The sequence below is a fragment of the Tympanuchus pallidicinctus genome, unplaced genomic scaffold, assembly GCF_026119805.1.
Source record: "Tympanuchus pallidicinctus isolate F22 unplaced genomic scaffold, pur_lepc_1.0 scaffold3, whole genome shotgun sequence".
Taxonomy (NCBI): Eukaryota; Metazoa; Chordata; class Aves; order Galliformes; family Phasianidae; genus Tympanuchus; species Tympanuchus pallidicinctus.
The window spans coordinates 63,879,140-63,891,057 of record NW_026294747.1 but is presented as its reverse complement, the minus strand read 5'-3'; the positions used below and the strand labels follow the sequence as shown (position 1 = coordinate 63,891,057).

At 44.4% G+C, this 11,918-nt stretch overlaps 2 protein-coding genes across 23 annotated transcripts in view; both read right to left on the bottom strand.

Annotated features, from left to right (window-relative positions):
- LOC128085239 (solute carrier family 22 member 13-like) overlaps window positions 1-1,410 on the bottom strand; it is a 59,713-nt gene extending 58,303 nt beyond the window's left edge. For 20 of the 22 annotated variants that reach the window (XR_008208850.1, XR_008208853.1, XR_008208855.1 and 17 more), the window contains exons 1-2: window positions 993-1,409; window positions 355-458 (exon numbers count right to left, since the gene is read on the bottom strand). Coding sequence is in view for 15 of the 22 variants with exons in the window: in XM_052692337.1 (XP_052548297.1) it covers window positions 355-458; window positions 993-1,364 (476 nt within the window). In the remaining 7 variants the exon portion in view is untranslated. Of the gene's footprint in view, window positions 1-354; window positions 459-992 lie in introns of all 22 variants that reach the window. The other 2 variants (XM_052692332.1, XM_052692330.1) reach the window with 1 other exon arrangement.
- Window positions 1,411-3,655: 2,245 nt separating this feature from the next.
- Window positions 3,656-11,918, bottom strand: part of OXSR1 (oxidative stress responsive kinase 1) — an 86,693-nt gene continuing 78,430 nt past the window's right edge. The window contains exons 13-18 of the mRNA XM_052693337.1: window positions 11,521-11,676; window positions 8,980-9,053; window positions 8,042-8,094; window positions 6,805-6,873; window positions 5,877-5,941; window positions 3,656-5,050 (exon numbers count right to left, since the gene is read on the bottom strand). Coding sequence (XP_052549297.1) covers window positions 4,976-5,050; window positions 5,877-5,941; window positions 6,805-6,873; window positions 8,042-8,094; window positions 8,980-9,053; window positions 11,521-11,676 — 492 coding nt within the window. The 3' untranslated portion in view covers window positions 3,656-4,975. The remainder of the gene's footprint in view (window positions 5,051-5,876; window positions 5,942-6,804; window positions 6,874-8,041; window positions 8,095-8,979; window positions 9,054-11,520; window positions 11,677-11,918) is intronic.

The following is an 11,918-nucleotide window of genomic DNA, read 5'->3' as shown; positions in this document are numbered from 1 at the left end:
AAACTAGATGGCTTTTAAAGGTCCCTCCAACTAAGATTATTCTAAGAATCCAGAGAGGCACCACAGAGAGCCCAAAGGGATACCCAGCAATTTGGGAACCATTCACACATGTCCTCTCTTGAGGGCAGTGAAGTTCAGTGTTGTCCCAGTTCCCACACATCGTGCCCTTCTTTGGACCATCCTGTTGGCCATGACTTTGCAAGATCTGAGGACTTTGGTCAGGGTCACTATAATTTTGTGATAGCTGGTGACAAAATACACAGGGTATTGTGGCTAGCCAGAACTGGAGCATTGTGCTACCCTACACATTGCTGTTTTGGCATAGAGATTGGGCAATTGCTTGTGTCTCCTCACCTGTCACTGAAGAGTCCAAAGATCATGGCTCCCAGGAACATTCCCAGCATATAGACGGACTGTGAGATGTCATTCAGGTTCTTCCTGTCACACACGAGATCAAACTGCGGGAAGGGAACAGAGCTGCTTTTGCAACTGAGCAGCACTTCTGATCCCAGAGGGCATGGGCTGGCTGCACAGGCTCTCACTGTAGCCCCTGGGAGCAGAGACCCCAGTCCTAAGGATATAGTCTCTATTATCTCTGTCGCACCACTGCCCAGAGAGCTGTGGATGCCCCATCGCTGGAGGTTCTCAAGGCCAGGCTGGATGGGGCCGTGGGCAGCCTGACCTGGTGGGAGGGCAATCAGCACACGGTAGGGGTAGGAAGTAGATGGGCTTTATGGTCCCTTCCAATCCAAGCATTCTATAAGCCCATGACTCCTTGATTCTCTTCCAGTAGCCCCAATGGCCATTAAGATCACACAACCTCACAAGGACCGCAGCTGCAATCTGAGAGATGGAGGCAGCGTTCCCCAGAAAATGCCTGGTGCAAATCTCAGCCCAGCTGCACCACAGCCGGCTTCATCTTCAACCAACCTACAGCACAGGATGCTCCCATCCCATCCCACATCCCCAAAGCATCACAAGGACATACAGACCTCAGTGAGCAGGGATGGTGGCTGTGTTGTGGGGTACACCCAGCCATTGCTGCACTTCTCTGTGGCATTCAGGCCATATGCCACGATGGAGTCGAGGTCCCAGTCCACAGGCGAGTACATGATGCACTGCTCGTAGTCCCCATTCGCATCCCGGGGCAGGGTGAGGTTCAGCTGCTCTTCCTCTGTCAGGTTGGGGCCGACAGCACGGATCCAGTCCGTGTTGCAGTAATGAGGCACGTCCACAACCATAAAAAGCTGGCAGAACTGATGGAAGGCCAGGCTGAGGCACGGAAACAAAGAGAACAGCACCAGCCGTCTCTGAAACGGCCCAAATTCACCAGCTGCTTTCAGATTTTCCCCAATGCCCGACATTGTGAGCTGAGTCTGGAAGAGGACAGAGCTGGGACAGACTTTCCCGAGGACTGGAATTAATATTTAATCTCAAGATAAACTCTGCAGACGTAGGCAGGCACTACAAATATGTAACGTCTCTTCCAGATAGACTTGACACCCAATGTTTTTACCTGTCCTAAGTACACCATGTAATACATTAATCATCTCTGTGCCACCCACAAACACGGGGTATCTGTTACAAAGGAAAGCATGGAGAATCCTTGTTTTGGGAACCTGGATCACATCTCTGCCACAGCCAGGATACTGGGATTCTTGTCCACATCAGTCATAGGTGCCGCATCTGCCGACATGCTGAGCTGCTCCCATCAGTTCCATTCAAAGTTCAGAGGCTGAAACACTGCTCTGCAGAGCTGGCAGAAGTCTAAGGGAGAAAACAGAGCAATGCTAATGGATGGCAGAGCTGGAGAAAAGGTGTCTGGTTGGATGCACTCCGCTGAAGCCCCATTTCCTTCTACAACTTCCTTCCCCGTGCTACCAAGAGCAAGGCACACGTGGGATTCTGCCTTCTTGACCACCTCACAGCCTGGTGTGGGCTGCATGCAGAGCTACGGGGAAGGCACACATGGTTGGTAGAAATCTGACATACAGAAGTGTTGCTTTAGGCAAGTCCGTCAAACCTCAGCTCAAAATGCATTAAAATGATCACTGTGAACATGAGAGCAGCTCTGTTCAGCTTATTCCCTGAGGTAGGAGCAGCATTTGTCCTCAGGTGAGGCTCTGTGAGGGTCTCCATAGGTGCCCAAAAGCGCCCAGAAGCCCAACTCGGGATATTCTAATATTTCCTTATATTTATGATGGATAAAATAACGGGAGAACCTGGGCTGGGCACTGCTTTTACAGGAGGCTGGAGGAGAACCAGACCCTTACCCCAGAGTAATGTCCAAGGCTGTGCAATGCCACCCAAACCCCTTCCCCAAGACACATAAACCACGCAGCCAACACAGGTGACAACGGACAATTTGTTCTTTATTGATTAAAAATTAGAGACATGCAGTAAAATACAAAGTCCAAAAAAAGGGGGAAAAAAAAAAGCCTGAATATTTTACATCTTTCATTATAATCTACAATACACCAAAGTCGTGAAGAGGATCCGTTTTCATTAACAGAGCATTGTCCTTAAAAGTAGGAACAAACTTAAAATTACCACCTGCTTCCAGGTTCGGATCAGAAATTTCCACAAAAAAAAACCAAAACAAAACAAATTCATGACACTGAAGAACAATTATGAACAGCATTGGCACTTACTGGAACAACATCAGAAAAGACAGTTGTCTAGCACTGTAAGAGCCCAAGTGAAAATTCTGGATTGCTACCCAAAATGTCTGGAGAACTACAGAGCAAGTGACATCAGTTTCTTCCTTACCCATTTTCTCCAATAAAGAACTAAGGAGCCTCAGGTTAGTGTGAGCTCACGCTCTACATCCTGGCTTTAGGAAGGTGGGGAATAACTTAATAAATAGAGGCTGCATTGTTCCATTTGGGCAGTTCAAGTCCTACCTTTCTCAGCACCAGGATGCAAACCAACAAGCAGTCCCCCACAGCATGCAGGCAGAAAGGAAAAGCAGTGCTGCACCAAGACTGCCTCATCTCCACATCCTAGTAGTTTGCAATACATTCCTATTTCCCATGGGGTGACACAAACAATCAGAATGCCAGCCTGCTCTTCCCAAGCCAGGAAGCTCACTGGGGGAAGCCTTTGGGAGTGTTCCATGTCAAGTAACACAAAGAAGTGTAAGAGCTGGCACATGCATGCGCATGCAGACTTGGCCAAACCCAGCCACCACCGGCTCCCCAACATCTGATATCCACTTCCTCAGCTTGTTGAGAGCCTCTGCTCAGCTCAGCCTCTGCTCAACTCTCAGACCCTTCTCCTCCTCTGCATCTCCTTCTCATTCACCAGCAACAGGGCTGCAGACACTTGGCAGCACCTATGGGAACATATCCACTACCCACCTACAGACTAAAAGGGACACGGGCAGTACAAAAAGAACATGCACAACTTAGGAAGCTTCCGCAGCTGCTCATCAAGAAAAATATATAAATACAGATTGTTCATCAGAAGACTCAGAAATAAAAAATGTCCTAATTGAACCCACTCATTCTGCTTCAACACTCTGTTTCTGCATTGTTGCTGGCTGAGGGAAACCAAACACGTTTCCGTCTGTGTGTTACGTTACAGGCTTACAATTGCTGTGTAGAAAACACTCCACAGCCAACAGCATTTACAAAAGCCAGCTGTGAAACTGTAAGAAAGAAAAGAAGAAATCAACACCATTTATTCTTCACGTACTGCATTACAAGCGCCTCTTATCAAACTCCCAGTATAATTTATGTTATTCCTGTAGAAATTCCAATTCAACTCCACATAGAAAGAAGACCTAAGTACGTGTGACAGGGTTGTGGTGACATCCTGATCAGACACGGAGGCTCGGACCGCCGCCAAGGCTGACGACCCCAGCGCTCAGTGCAGGAGGGACGCAGCCCGGCGCTCGCTTGCCCAGTAATGCCGCTCTGCTGGCAATTCTTTATTGCTGTAAGTCACGACAGGGATGGTTCCACGGGTACCAGTTTGCAAGGGACTGGAAACACGTCAGGGAGGACTCGCACAGCCAGGCACAGCAGACTGGCTCTCAAGAACAGTCCCACACGCGACTTTTCCAAACGCGGTGACACAGATCTCCTCTCCCTCTGACTGTGAGTGGTGAGTTTGTTGATCATCTGCAAGACCAGTTTCCAGACAGCAGTGCCTCGTTGCTCTGCTTTAAGAACAAACTACATCTAAAGATGTAGACTGAAAGACATGTTTTGAGGAAGGACTGCTTAACGTAAATTAAGAGGTTCAGCCGTCATGCCACGCCTGGCACTCATGTGGAGAGAACCCAAATGATAAAAAACAAAAAAAAAATTAAGGCAGTTTACAAAGGGAAGCTGACTTCTAACACTCTGAAGTCGAGGAACTTCTCAAAAACACAAACACAAGGGAAGAAGGCTCTCCCTCCTGTGGGTTAAGACTTGGCTTGCCTTCTCATTTGCAAGCGTTCAAACCAGCAGTTTAAAAAGACAGCTGAAGAGAAGCAGATTTCTCAGCACTCCAGGTGACACAAGCAACATGTACACTGGTGTTTCAGATGGAAGGAGAAGCAGGTAAAAAAGAAAACAAAAGATCTGTTCGGTATTAAAACTTGTGCAAAAATAGCAAGTGAAAAAAATGAAACCACATGTAAGCAAACATTTAGGCGAGATCATCAGAGCAGTGGAACCCCCGCTTCGTACTCAGTAGTATTTTTCTTTAAAGTAAGGCAATAATAACATGAACATGCAGGCAATGACATGTTGGATCTGCATGTTTGAGATGACATACAAAAACATGAGACTTGTTTACAAAAGGTGTAAACGCCATCGGTAATCTCAGGAAGGTTTGTGATCCTATTAAGGAGAATGTTAAAGCTTCTAGGAAGGGGGCTGTAGTTCAATTCTTTGGCAGTAGTGGTTCTTTTTTAGGCTAACAGAAGCATTACAAATATGCACACGTGGGTTCTCTGTTGGGAATCATCTCCTGGGGCCATTGTTTAGCTGATGCTGAGCTGTGCAAATCCTATAAGTTTGCCATCATCGGGGATATCTGAGCCTTCAACACCAGATGCCTGGAACACAAGGAACAGAGATCCAAATAGCAACACACATGCTCTGCCTCATGACTCACACCATGCTTAGTATCACTATGAGGTACAACAGACATAGTTTATGGAGGCAGCAGTTACAAGACAGTTTTGCACTGCAGCCAGCATCACCCAAAGTTAGAACTGAGCTTTGTTTTGGGGGATTTTTTGAGCTAAGAAGAGCTGGGACTGAAGTTGTGCCAGTATCTGCTCTGGCTAGGGATACATGCACTAAGCAGGGAGAAAAGAATAGCTTATTCAGGGAAAGGGTCAAAAGTAACATAACTGATGGCTTCACTGCCTATAAAAAGGTTACACCCTTGCTTTATCAGTATAGTTATCTATGCATTTCACTATCTGCTGTTATCTCTCCTCCTCTAGCCTTTCTTCTCTGCCTTTGGTATTCCCCATCAGCCTTCTCTTCTTTCTCTGACACTCTCCTCCTTCAAGGAGTCACTGACATTTTTGCCCACTTACCTGCCCTGACATATTTTTGCCATTTCCAAGCCTGTGTAACTTCCAGACCCAGAAAACACCCTTCTGTAACATTTTTGTACGCTTACAGGTCAGGCAAGGGCAAGGGAAGCTCCATGTTAGCACATCATCTGACATAGCTATTTAAGCCAGGTCCTGCTCAGAGGACAAGATGGGAGCCTGCACTGCCTACTATTAGACAACCAGTAGGAAGCTTTGGAAAGGAGGTTTTAGAGTGCATGCATTAGATGCCCACAGTAGACACCACAAGCATCTATATGCAATGTTTTATCTTTGCAAGTGACAGCTTGTTCAATTAGGGAACAGGAATAAATACCAGTTTGAAAGTGACGGATCTGTTGGCTTGAGGCTCTTCCACAATTTTCTGCAAATTAGCTGCAACTGAAATCACACAAGAAAAATGGGCAAATATTAGTTCTGGCCAGAGAAAAACCATCCCAAACTCATAAGGTCTCTTTATATTAGTTGAACTTAGAACAGTTTAAAATGATACAAAAAATTTTGGCCTCTGTTAGACTCAGTTTATTTAAATCTAAAGATTTTTGTTACAGTGCTTCTTTTGAAAAAGTACTTTTTCCCCTCAAAGTCTAATTAGTAGTAACAATTTTCCAAATGTGCCTGAAAACCCATTTACTTTTGCACTAGCAGCCTTTCCAGATATTGCAGGAACAGTTTTGCTTTCTGTAGCTGAAATATATGGGAGCTGTTAGCAGTTAAATCCCACCTGTTGCATAAAGGGGGCATGTTTATTTAGGAAGCTGTTCTTAGATGTAGTTATTCATATGCACTTGAGTGCAGCAGCAACACATGCTGTTGTCTTAGCCCAAGTGCACTGCATGCAATAGTGCTTCATACTTCCTTCCACAGCCTGCCTTAAAACAAAAAAGCCTGGCTGATTCCAGTCCCAAACCTCTCTTTGTGCAGAACCTATCAGCAGTACAGGCTTGTGAAGCAATTTGGCAGTGCCTAAGTCAGATGAGATTGATTTAGTTAATACATTGATTAACTTTCATTTCACATTACAGGGAACATTTGCTTTGTAATCCTTTCAACTAGACCCTATTCTTGTGAACCAAAGATTGCCTAAATATATTTAGGCACACTGGAATTACCAGCAGTTTCGTAGAGCCACTGGGGTAGAGAATCAAGGCCATGGAAACTCTCCTAGCACCCACTCATCAGGTCATGTTAAAGATGCAGAAATGATTGAAATGTTTCGAGCAGAAGAAACAATTGATAATTACCTATTACCAGATCTCTGCCATCAACAAGCCCTGCTGAAATTAGTTCTTGAGACACACCATCAGCAGTATCTGTTGGGAAGAAACACAGCAACTGGTTACCTTACAAAAGAAACTGTCCAGCTGACACAGGTCTCACACAGAAATCTAGAAGCTTGTACAAAAAAATAAACAGCAAAAATGTTATTTACATGAGACAGTGTATGCAAGCTGCAGACTTTCATTTCAAGTTTAACTTTTCTAATGCTGACCAAAAAATGTTGTCTGTACTGAGCTGGAAAAGTTCTGTTTTCTGAGCTGCAATGATTGTGCAGTTCCAGGCTTGCTCCTTTTCCCCTATTCTTGTAAGGGCAAATCCTGAGGCTACTCTAAACTTTCAGAGCCCTTGGCCTTCACAACCACCTGAGATGTTCCCTTCAAAATCAGTAAAAAAAAATAAGTCCACTCACCCAATTCAGGGCACTCCTTAAGTACACCCTATTGAAGAGGTGTCTTTCAATGTGTAGTGAGGCAGCCTAAAGGACAACCTGCTGCAAGCCAGACATTTACATAGGCAAGTTCCAGGCTTGTATGTCTACTCCACAATAAAAGGGTGACTTGGTAGGGAGACAGATCATTCACGTGGAAGGGGAAAGCCCAGCAAACTAATAATTTGTGGATGCCCCTTCTCTAGAGGTGTTCAAGGCAGGCCAGGTTGGATGGGGCCCTGGGCAGCCTGGTCTGGTATCAAATGGGGAGGCTGGTGGCCCTGCACGTGGCAGGAAGGTTGGAGATTCATGATCCTTGAGGTCCCTTCCAACCTGGGCCATTCTGTGATTCTGTAATATCTCCATTGCTATCTTCTCAGATCAGTTCTTCTTCTAGCTATTCATTTTCAATATGGGATCAAAAGTCACAGAAGGGAAAAGGGAAAACCACACACTTCCATACGTCAACCAGCCTATCGCTTACAGCAGTGCAGTAATTCAGTTCTGAGCTATGCTTCCAGACTGCAAGCTAAAATGCATGGAATGGCTGTAACTCAGTCATATTTGTAACAGTTTTACATGAGAGGCCTCTTAGCTGCAGTGCTCAATTGAGCTAACAGCTCAATCATAAGTCAAGCCTTGGAATACCTGTGGGAAGGCACAAGAGGCAGACAATCTCACAGCATCTCCATACACTCAACTGAACAATACTAAACACAAAAGGTCCCTTTAACCAAACCACCCTCACGCACCGGAATGTCACACCAGCTCACCTCTCCCTGGTGTAAATTCAAATCGGATATCATTGAGTTCTTTCTTTGAATTCCTGTGGGAAGAAGAAAACGTTACATGGAAGAGAACATTTCATTGCTCTAAGCAATGTTCAAGAGAACACCGTGCTACCAGCAAAGAATTGGTCTGTGAAGAAAACTCAAGTTCACTATGCTTTTCCTCCCTGAATGGCAGAAACCGTTCACTCGGCTGTGCGTCTGGAAGCCAAGCTCTCAACACCATTTCTGTCTACTTCACAGAGCATGGAGTGGGCAGAAGTTTACAATATGTGAGTGTCAGTTCTCTGGTACAGTGCCACACTGTTCCACTGTCAGCAACTCATAGCTATGAGCAGCTTTGTCCCTGGAGCACAACGTTCAGAGGAAGCAAGCACTCTCATTCTGTGGATGCAGCCACCCAAGAACAACTGTGATACGATGCTCAGAAGAACCAACCAAGTGCCCATCTGCAACCAAGATGTCCATGGAAGCAAGAGGCAGATTCCTTAAATGAGAAATGATGGTAGAGTGCACTTATAACCATTTTTCTGCCTTTTCCAGGGACGTGACCCAGAACCCATGTCTAGCCGACTGAAGTTGCGCTGGATTATCTGGCTATTGAGGCACATGGCCAAAATCCCTGGATCCCTGACCCTCTTTTGGAGAACACAGCTTCCTTCCCGGACTATCAGAGTTTAGGGAGATGTATTCAAGTATCAAAACCTTCTTCAACCTAGTTCTTGTCAAACTGGAGAAGCCAATGAGATGAAAACTGCTTTTCTTAGTCCCAGTTTCAGACGGTGAATAGATCCAAGCTGACAAACAATACATGGCCGTGGCTTTTCAACTGGAGGAGCACTCAAGATGCACTACAGAGTTCTTCCAGTGTCCCTCTCTACAAAGACTCACTTTGACATAAGAGATCAGTTATGTGTCCTTACCTTAACCTTAGCACAAGGCTGATGGGGACTTTTGTATCTTCCTGTACCGGAGCTGCAGGAGGGGCAGGTGGGGCCTGCAATAGGATTATGTTATTTTAAAACAGACTAATGCTTCCTTTCTCCAGCATTAAAACTAGCAATAGACTCAATCAACTATGAATAAAAATAAACATTTAACTCATGATTGGAGTCCTGATAATACAATGAAAATCAAGACAGAATGAAATGGGAAAGCTCTGTGCTTAAATAGTAAATCAGGATGTTCTCTGCAATTGTCTCTAGAAGAGGAAATACTACACAACTTTATGAAATGTCAAATTAGCAGGAAACTTCAGAGTAGATGCTAACTGTAAAGAGAGTGCTTGTTTTGCCTCAAAAAATTAAGGTTTTCAGGCACACATCCTCATCATGAAGTGCCTGCCACTCATCAGGCACTTCGCGACCTCCTGCATTTTAATCTCTGCCCCAAATATCTGACTTACAAATGTGATACAATTGTGAAGAGTACACAGGAAAAAAATTAATTGGTAGATTAGGATATACTCCCAATTACTTTTTAGTGAAACTGGGGACTTTAGGAGTATCTAGCTACTTATTTTCACTTTCAAATTAGTTCTGAGTAATTACTGGTACCTGCAGTCAAAGCATTTTATATTGCTCAGCAGCAGATTTCCAGTAGGAAAGATCCATCTTTATAGCACTTGTGATACTTCCAGTGAAGAATTAATTATTAATCAAACTCCGCAAAAAAAAGCAACCAAAAACCCACTCTAACTGAAAAAAGTCAATTGTTCTTTCTCTGTACAAATTATCTGTGCTGCACATGCTGAGCCAGGGATTTTAAATCTGCAGTAACAGGACAGACAAAGCCTAGCTGAGAATTTAAGCCTAGAAATCTTGACCACGTTCTTTCTTTCATCCAGATCGTCTGCTTTTTCACGAGAGAAAATTATCACCCTTTGTTTCAGAATCATATTCTACTCCATCTGTTGGTGCTCTTCTGTCACCAATGCAGCTCAGAGCTACTGACCACAGTCTGGGATCTGCTGAAGCTGTAAGCTTTACCAGTGAAAATAAGCAGAAGTTTATAGAAAGCATAGAGGTCTGCATAAAGGGAGTGAACAAGCTACAAGAACCCAAGGAAAGCTATAAGGAAGAACACCATAAAGTTCAACATAGGACAAACTACCAATAAATAAGCTATTGGGCCATAGTGGCAGGGAACAGGATATTCTACTAGTGAAAATCAAAGCACTTTAATTGAGGCCATCATGGCAACATCAATTTACTGAACTGATGAGTCCTGGCCTTCACTGTTGCTCTGGTGTTTCAACTGCTGCAAAGAATTCAGGGATTAAATACTGGCCTTTTTTCCCCCCCCCCCCCCAGGAGATGTGAAAGTTTGATTTAAGCGTTAAAGCTACTTCTAACATAGCCAAGAATGTGACAGATCTCATCTCCACTGTTTTTGTTTAATGACTAATGCAGTGTCTTTAATGGTTTTGTAAACAGGAACATGAGCTGACTGCAGTGAAGCGATGTACGTATCTTTTCTCCTTCTCTAAAACAAAACAATGAAATGTTTCTAGGAAGGAGCAAGTCTAAGTTATTTTTCTGACCAACACTGCCAAGTTTCTTCCCCCTGCATCTGCCAGTGGGTGATGCTTCCTTGGACCCATCCAACAGAGACAGCTTCTGCCCATCAACAAATACGAACATTAGTGTCTTTTATGAAGAGGTGCCATCACTCAGGAGTTTGGCACACTCTGCAGTGCTTAACCACAAGAAACGTTCCAAGCATCGCCGTAATTATTTAGTTTGGCCTTTTTTTAACACAAGTTAGAGCTTCTTTCCAATTTTGGCATGTCTGCCTATATGAACTAAAACCTACAATTTGTAGTGATACAGTTAGAAATTAATTGTGGGCTTGTCAAGCTTTTAAATTCCCAATTCTTCCCTCTCAGCTTGAAATGGATTTGCTTGAAAATACCGCAAGATTTAGAGTTCCCCAAAGATAGAGTTTCTCTGCTATTTTTGACTACTACGAAGACAGTTATAACCTAGGTCCCCTGTCCCTCCTTTGATGCCTGGAGAACCTACAAGTGCTAGTTTCTTCCTTTCATTTTTCTCTCCATTCTAATCCCACAGACTGCAATGATGATGGAGCAAACAGAATCAGAACCTGTTTGTGGTGCACCTTAAAAACTTGTCCTCAAACACCAGGAACAAGCAGCTGCCACTGAAATTACTCTCCCTTCTTACCTTTAACCTTACTTTAAAGCAAACACTGCACTCCCTTAACGGCATAAAAACATAAACCACTGCTCACCCACAGTGAAAGTTTCACCAGAAGAACTGCTGAGCTCACATTAGCTGTCTTCCTTTTACAAGCTACCAGGCCAGCTGTCACTTCTATGTAAACAGCAGCACTCGTGCAACTCCACACAAGCAACTGTCAAGGCTTTCTTTCATTTCATCATGTCTCAAACTGAATGGTGAAGTGTAAAGCTGAAAGGCAGTACAAAAGGTTACTGATCTTACCTGAGCTGCTGCTGGGGCTGCTGGAGGAGCCTGACTAGGTGGAGGTACAGCAGCCTGAGGTTGTGCAGGTGGTGGTCCTGCAGCCTGAGGTAGTTGAGTAGGTGCCTGTGCTGGAGCACTGAGTGAAGGAGCTGAAGGCTCAGCCGATGGGAATAGCTGTAGGCAAAAGGTGTCTGAATAAGAATAACTCAAGAGTTTGGACTTGAGCCTACCTATACATCCTACTAGCCAGACAGAATAGAGCAACTCTGCTAGTTGTAAGGCACTTTAGCATCTATCAATAATTTATGTTTGTAAAACAAAGGTCAGAGTCAGAGCACTTAGGTATTCAAGTGAAAACTACCTTTCTACACGGCACCAGTTCTTCAAAGCATATAAAACAAACTCTTTGGGACTGC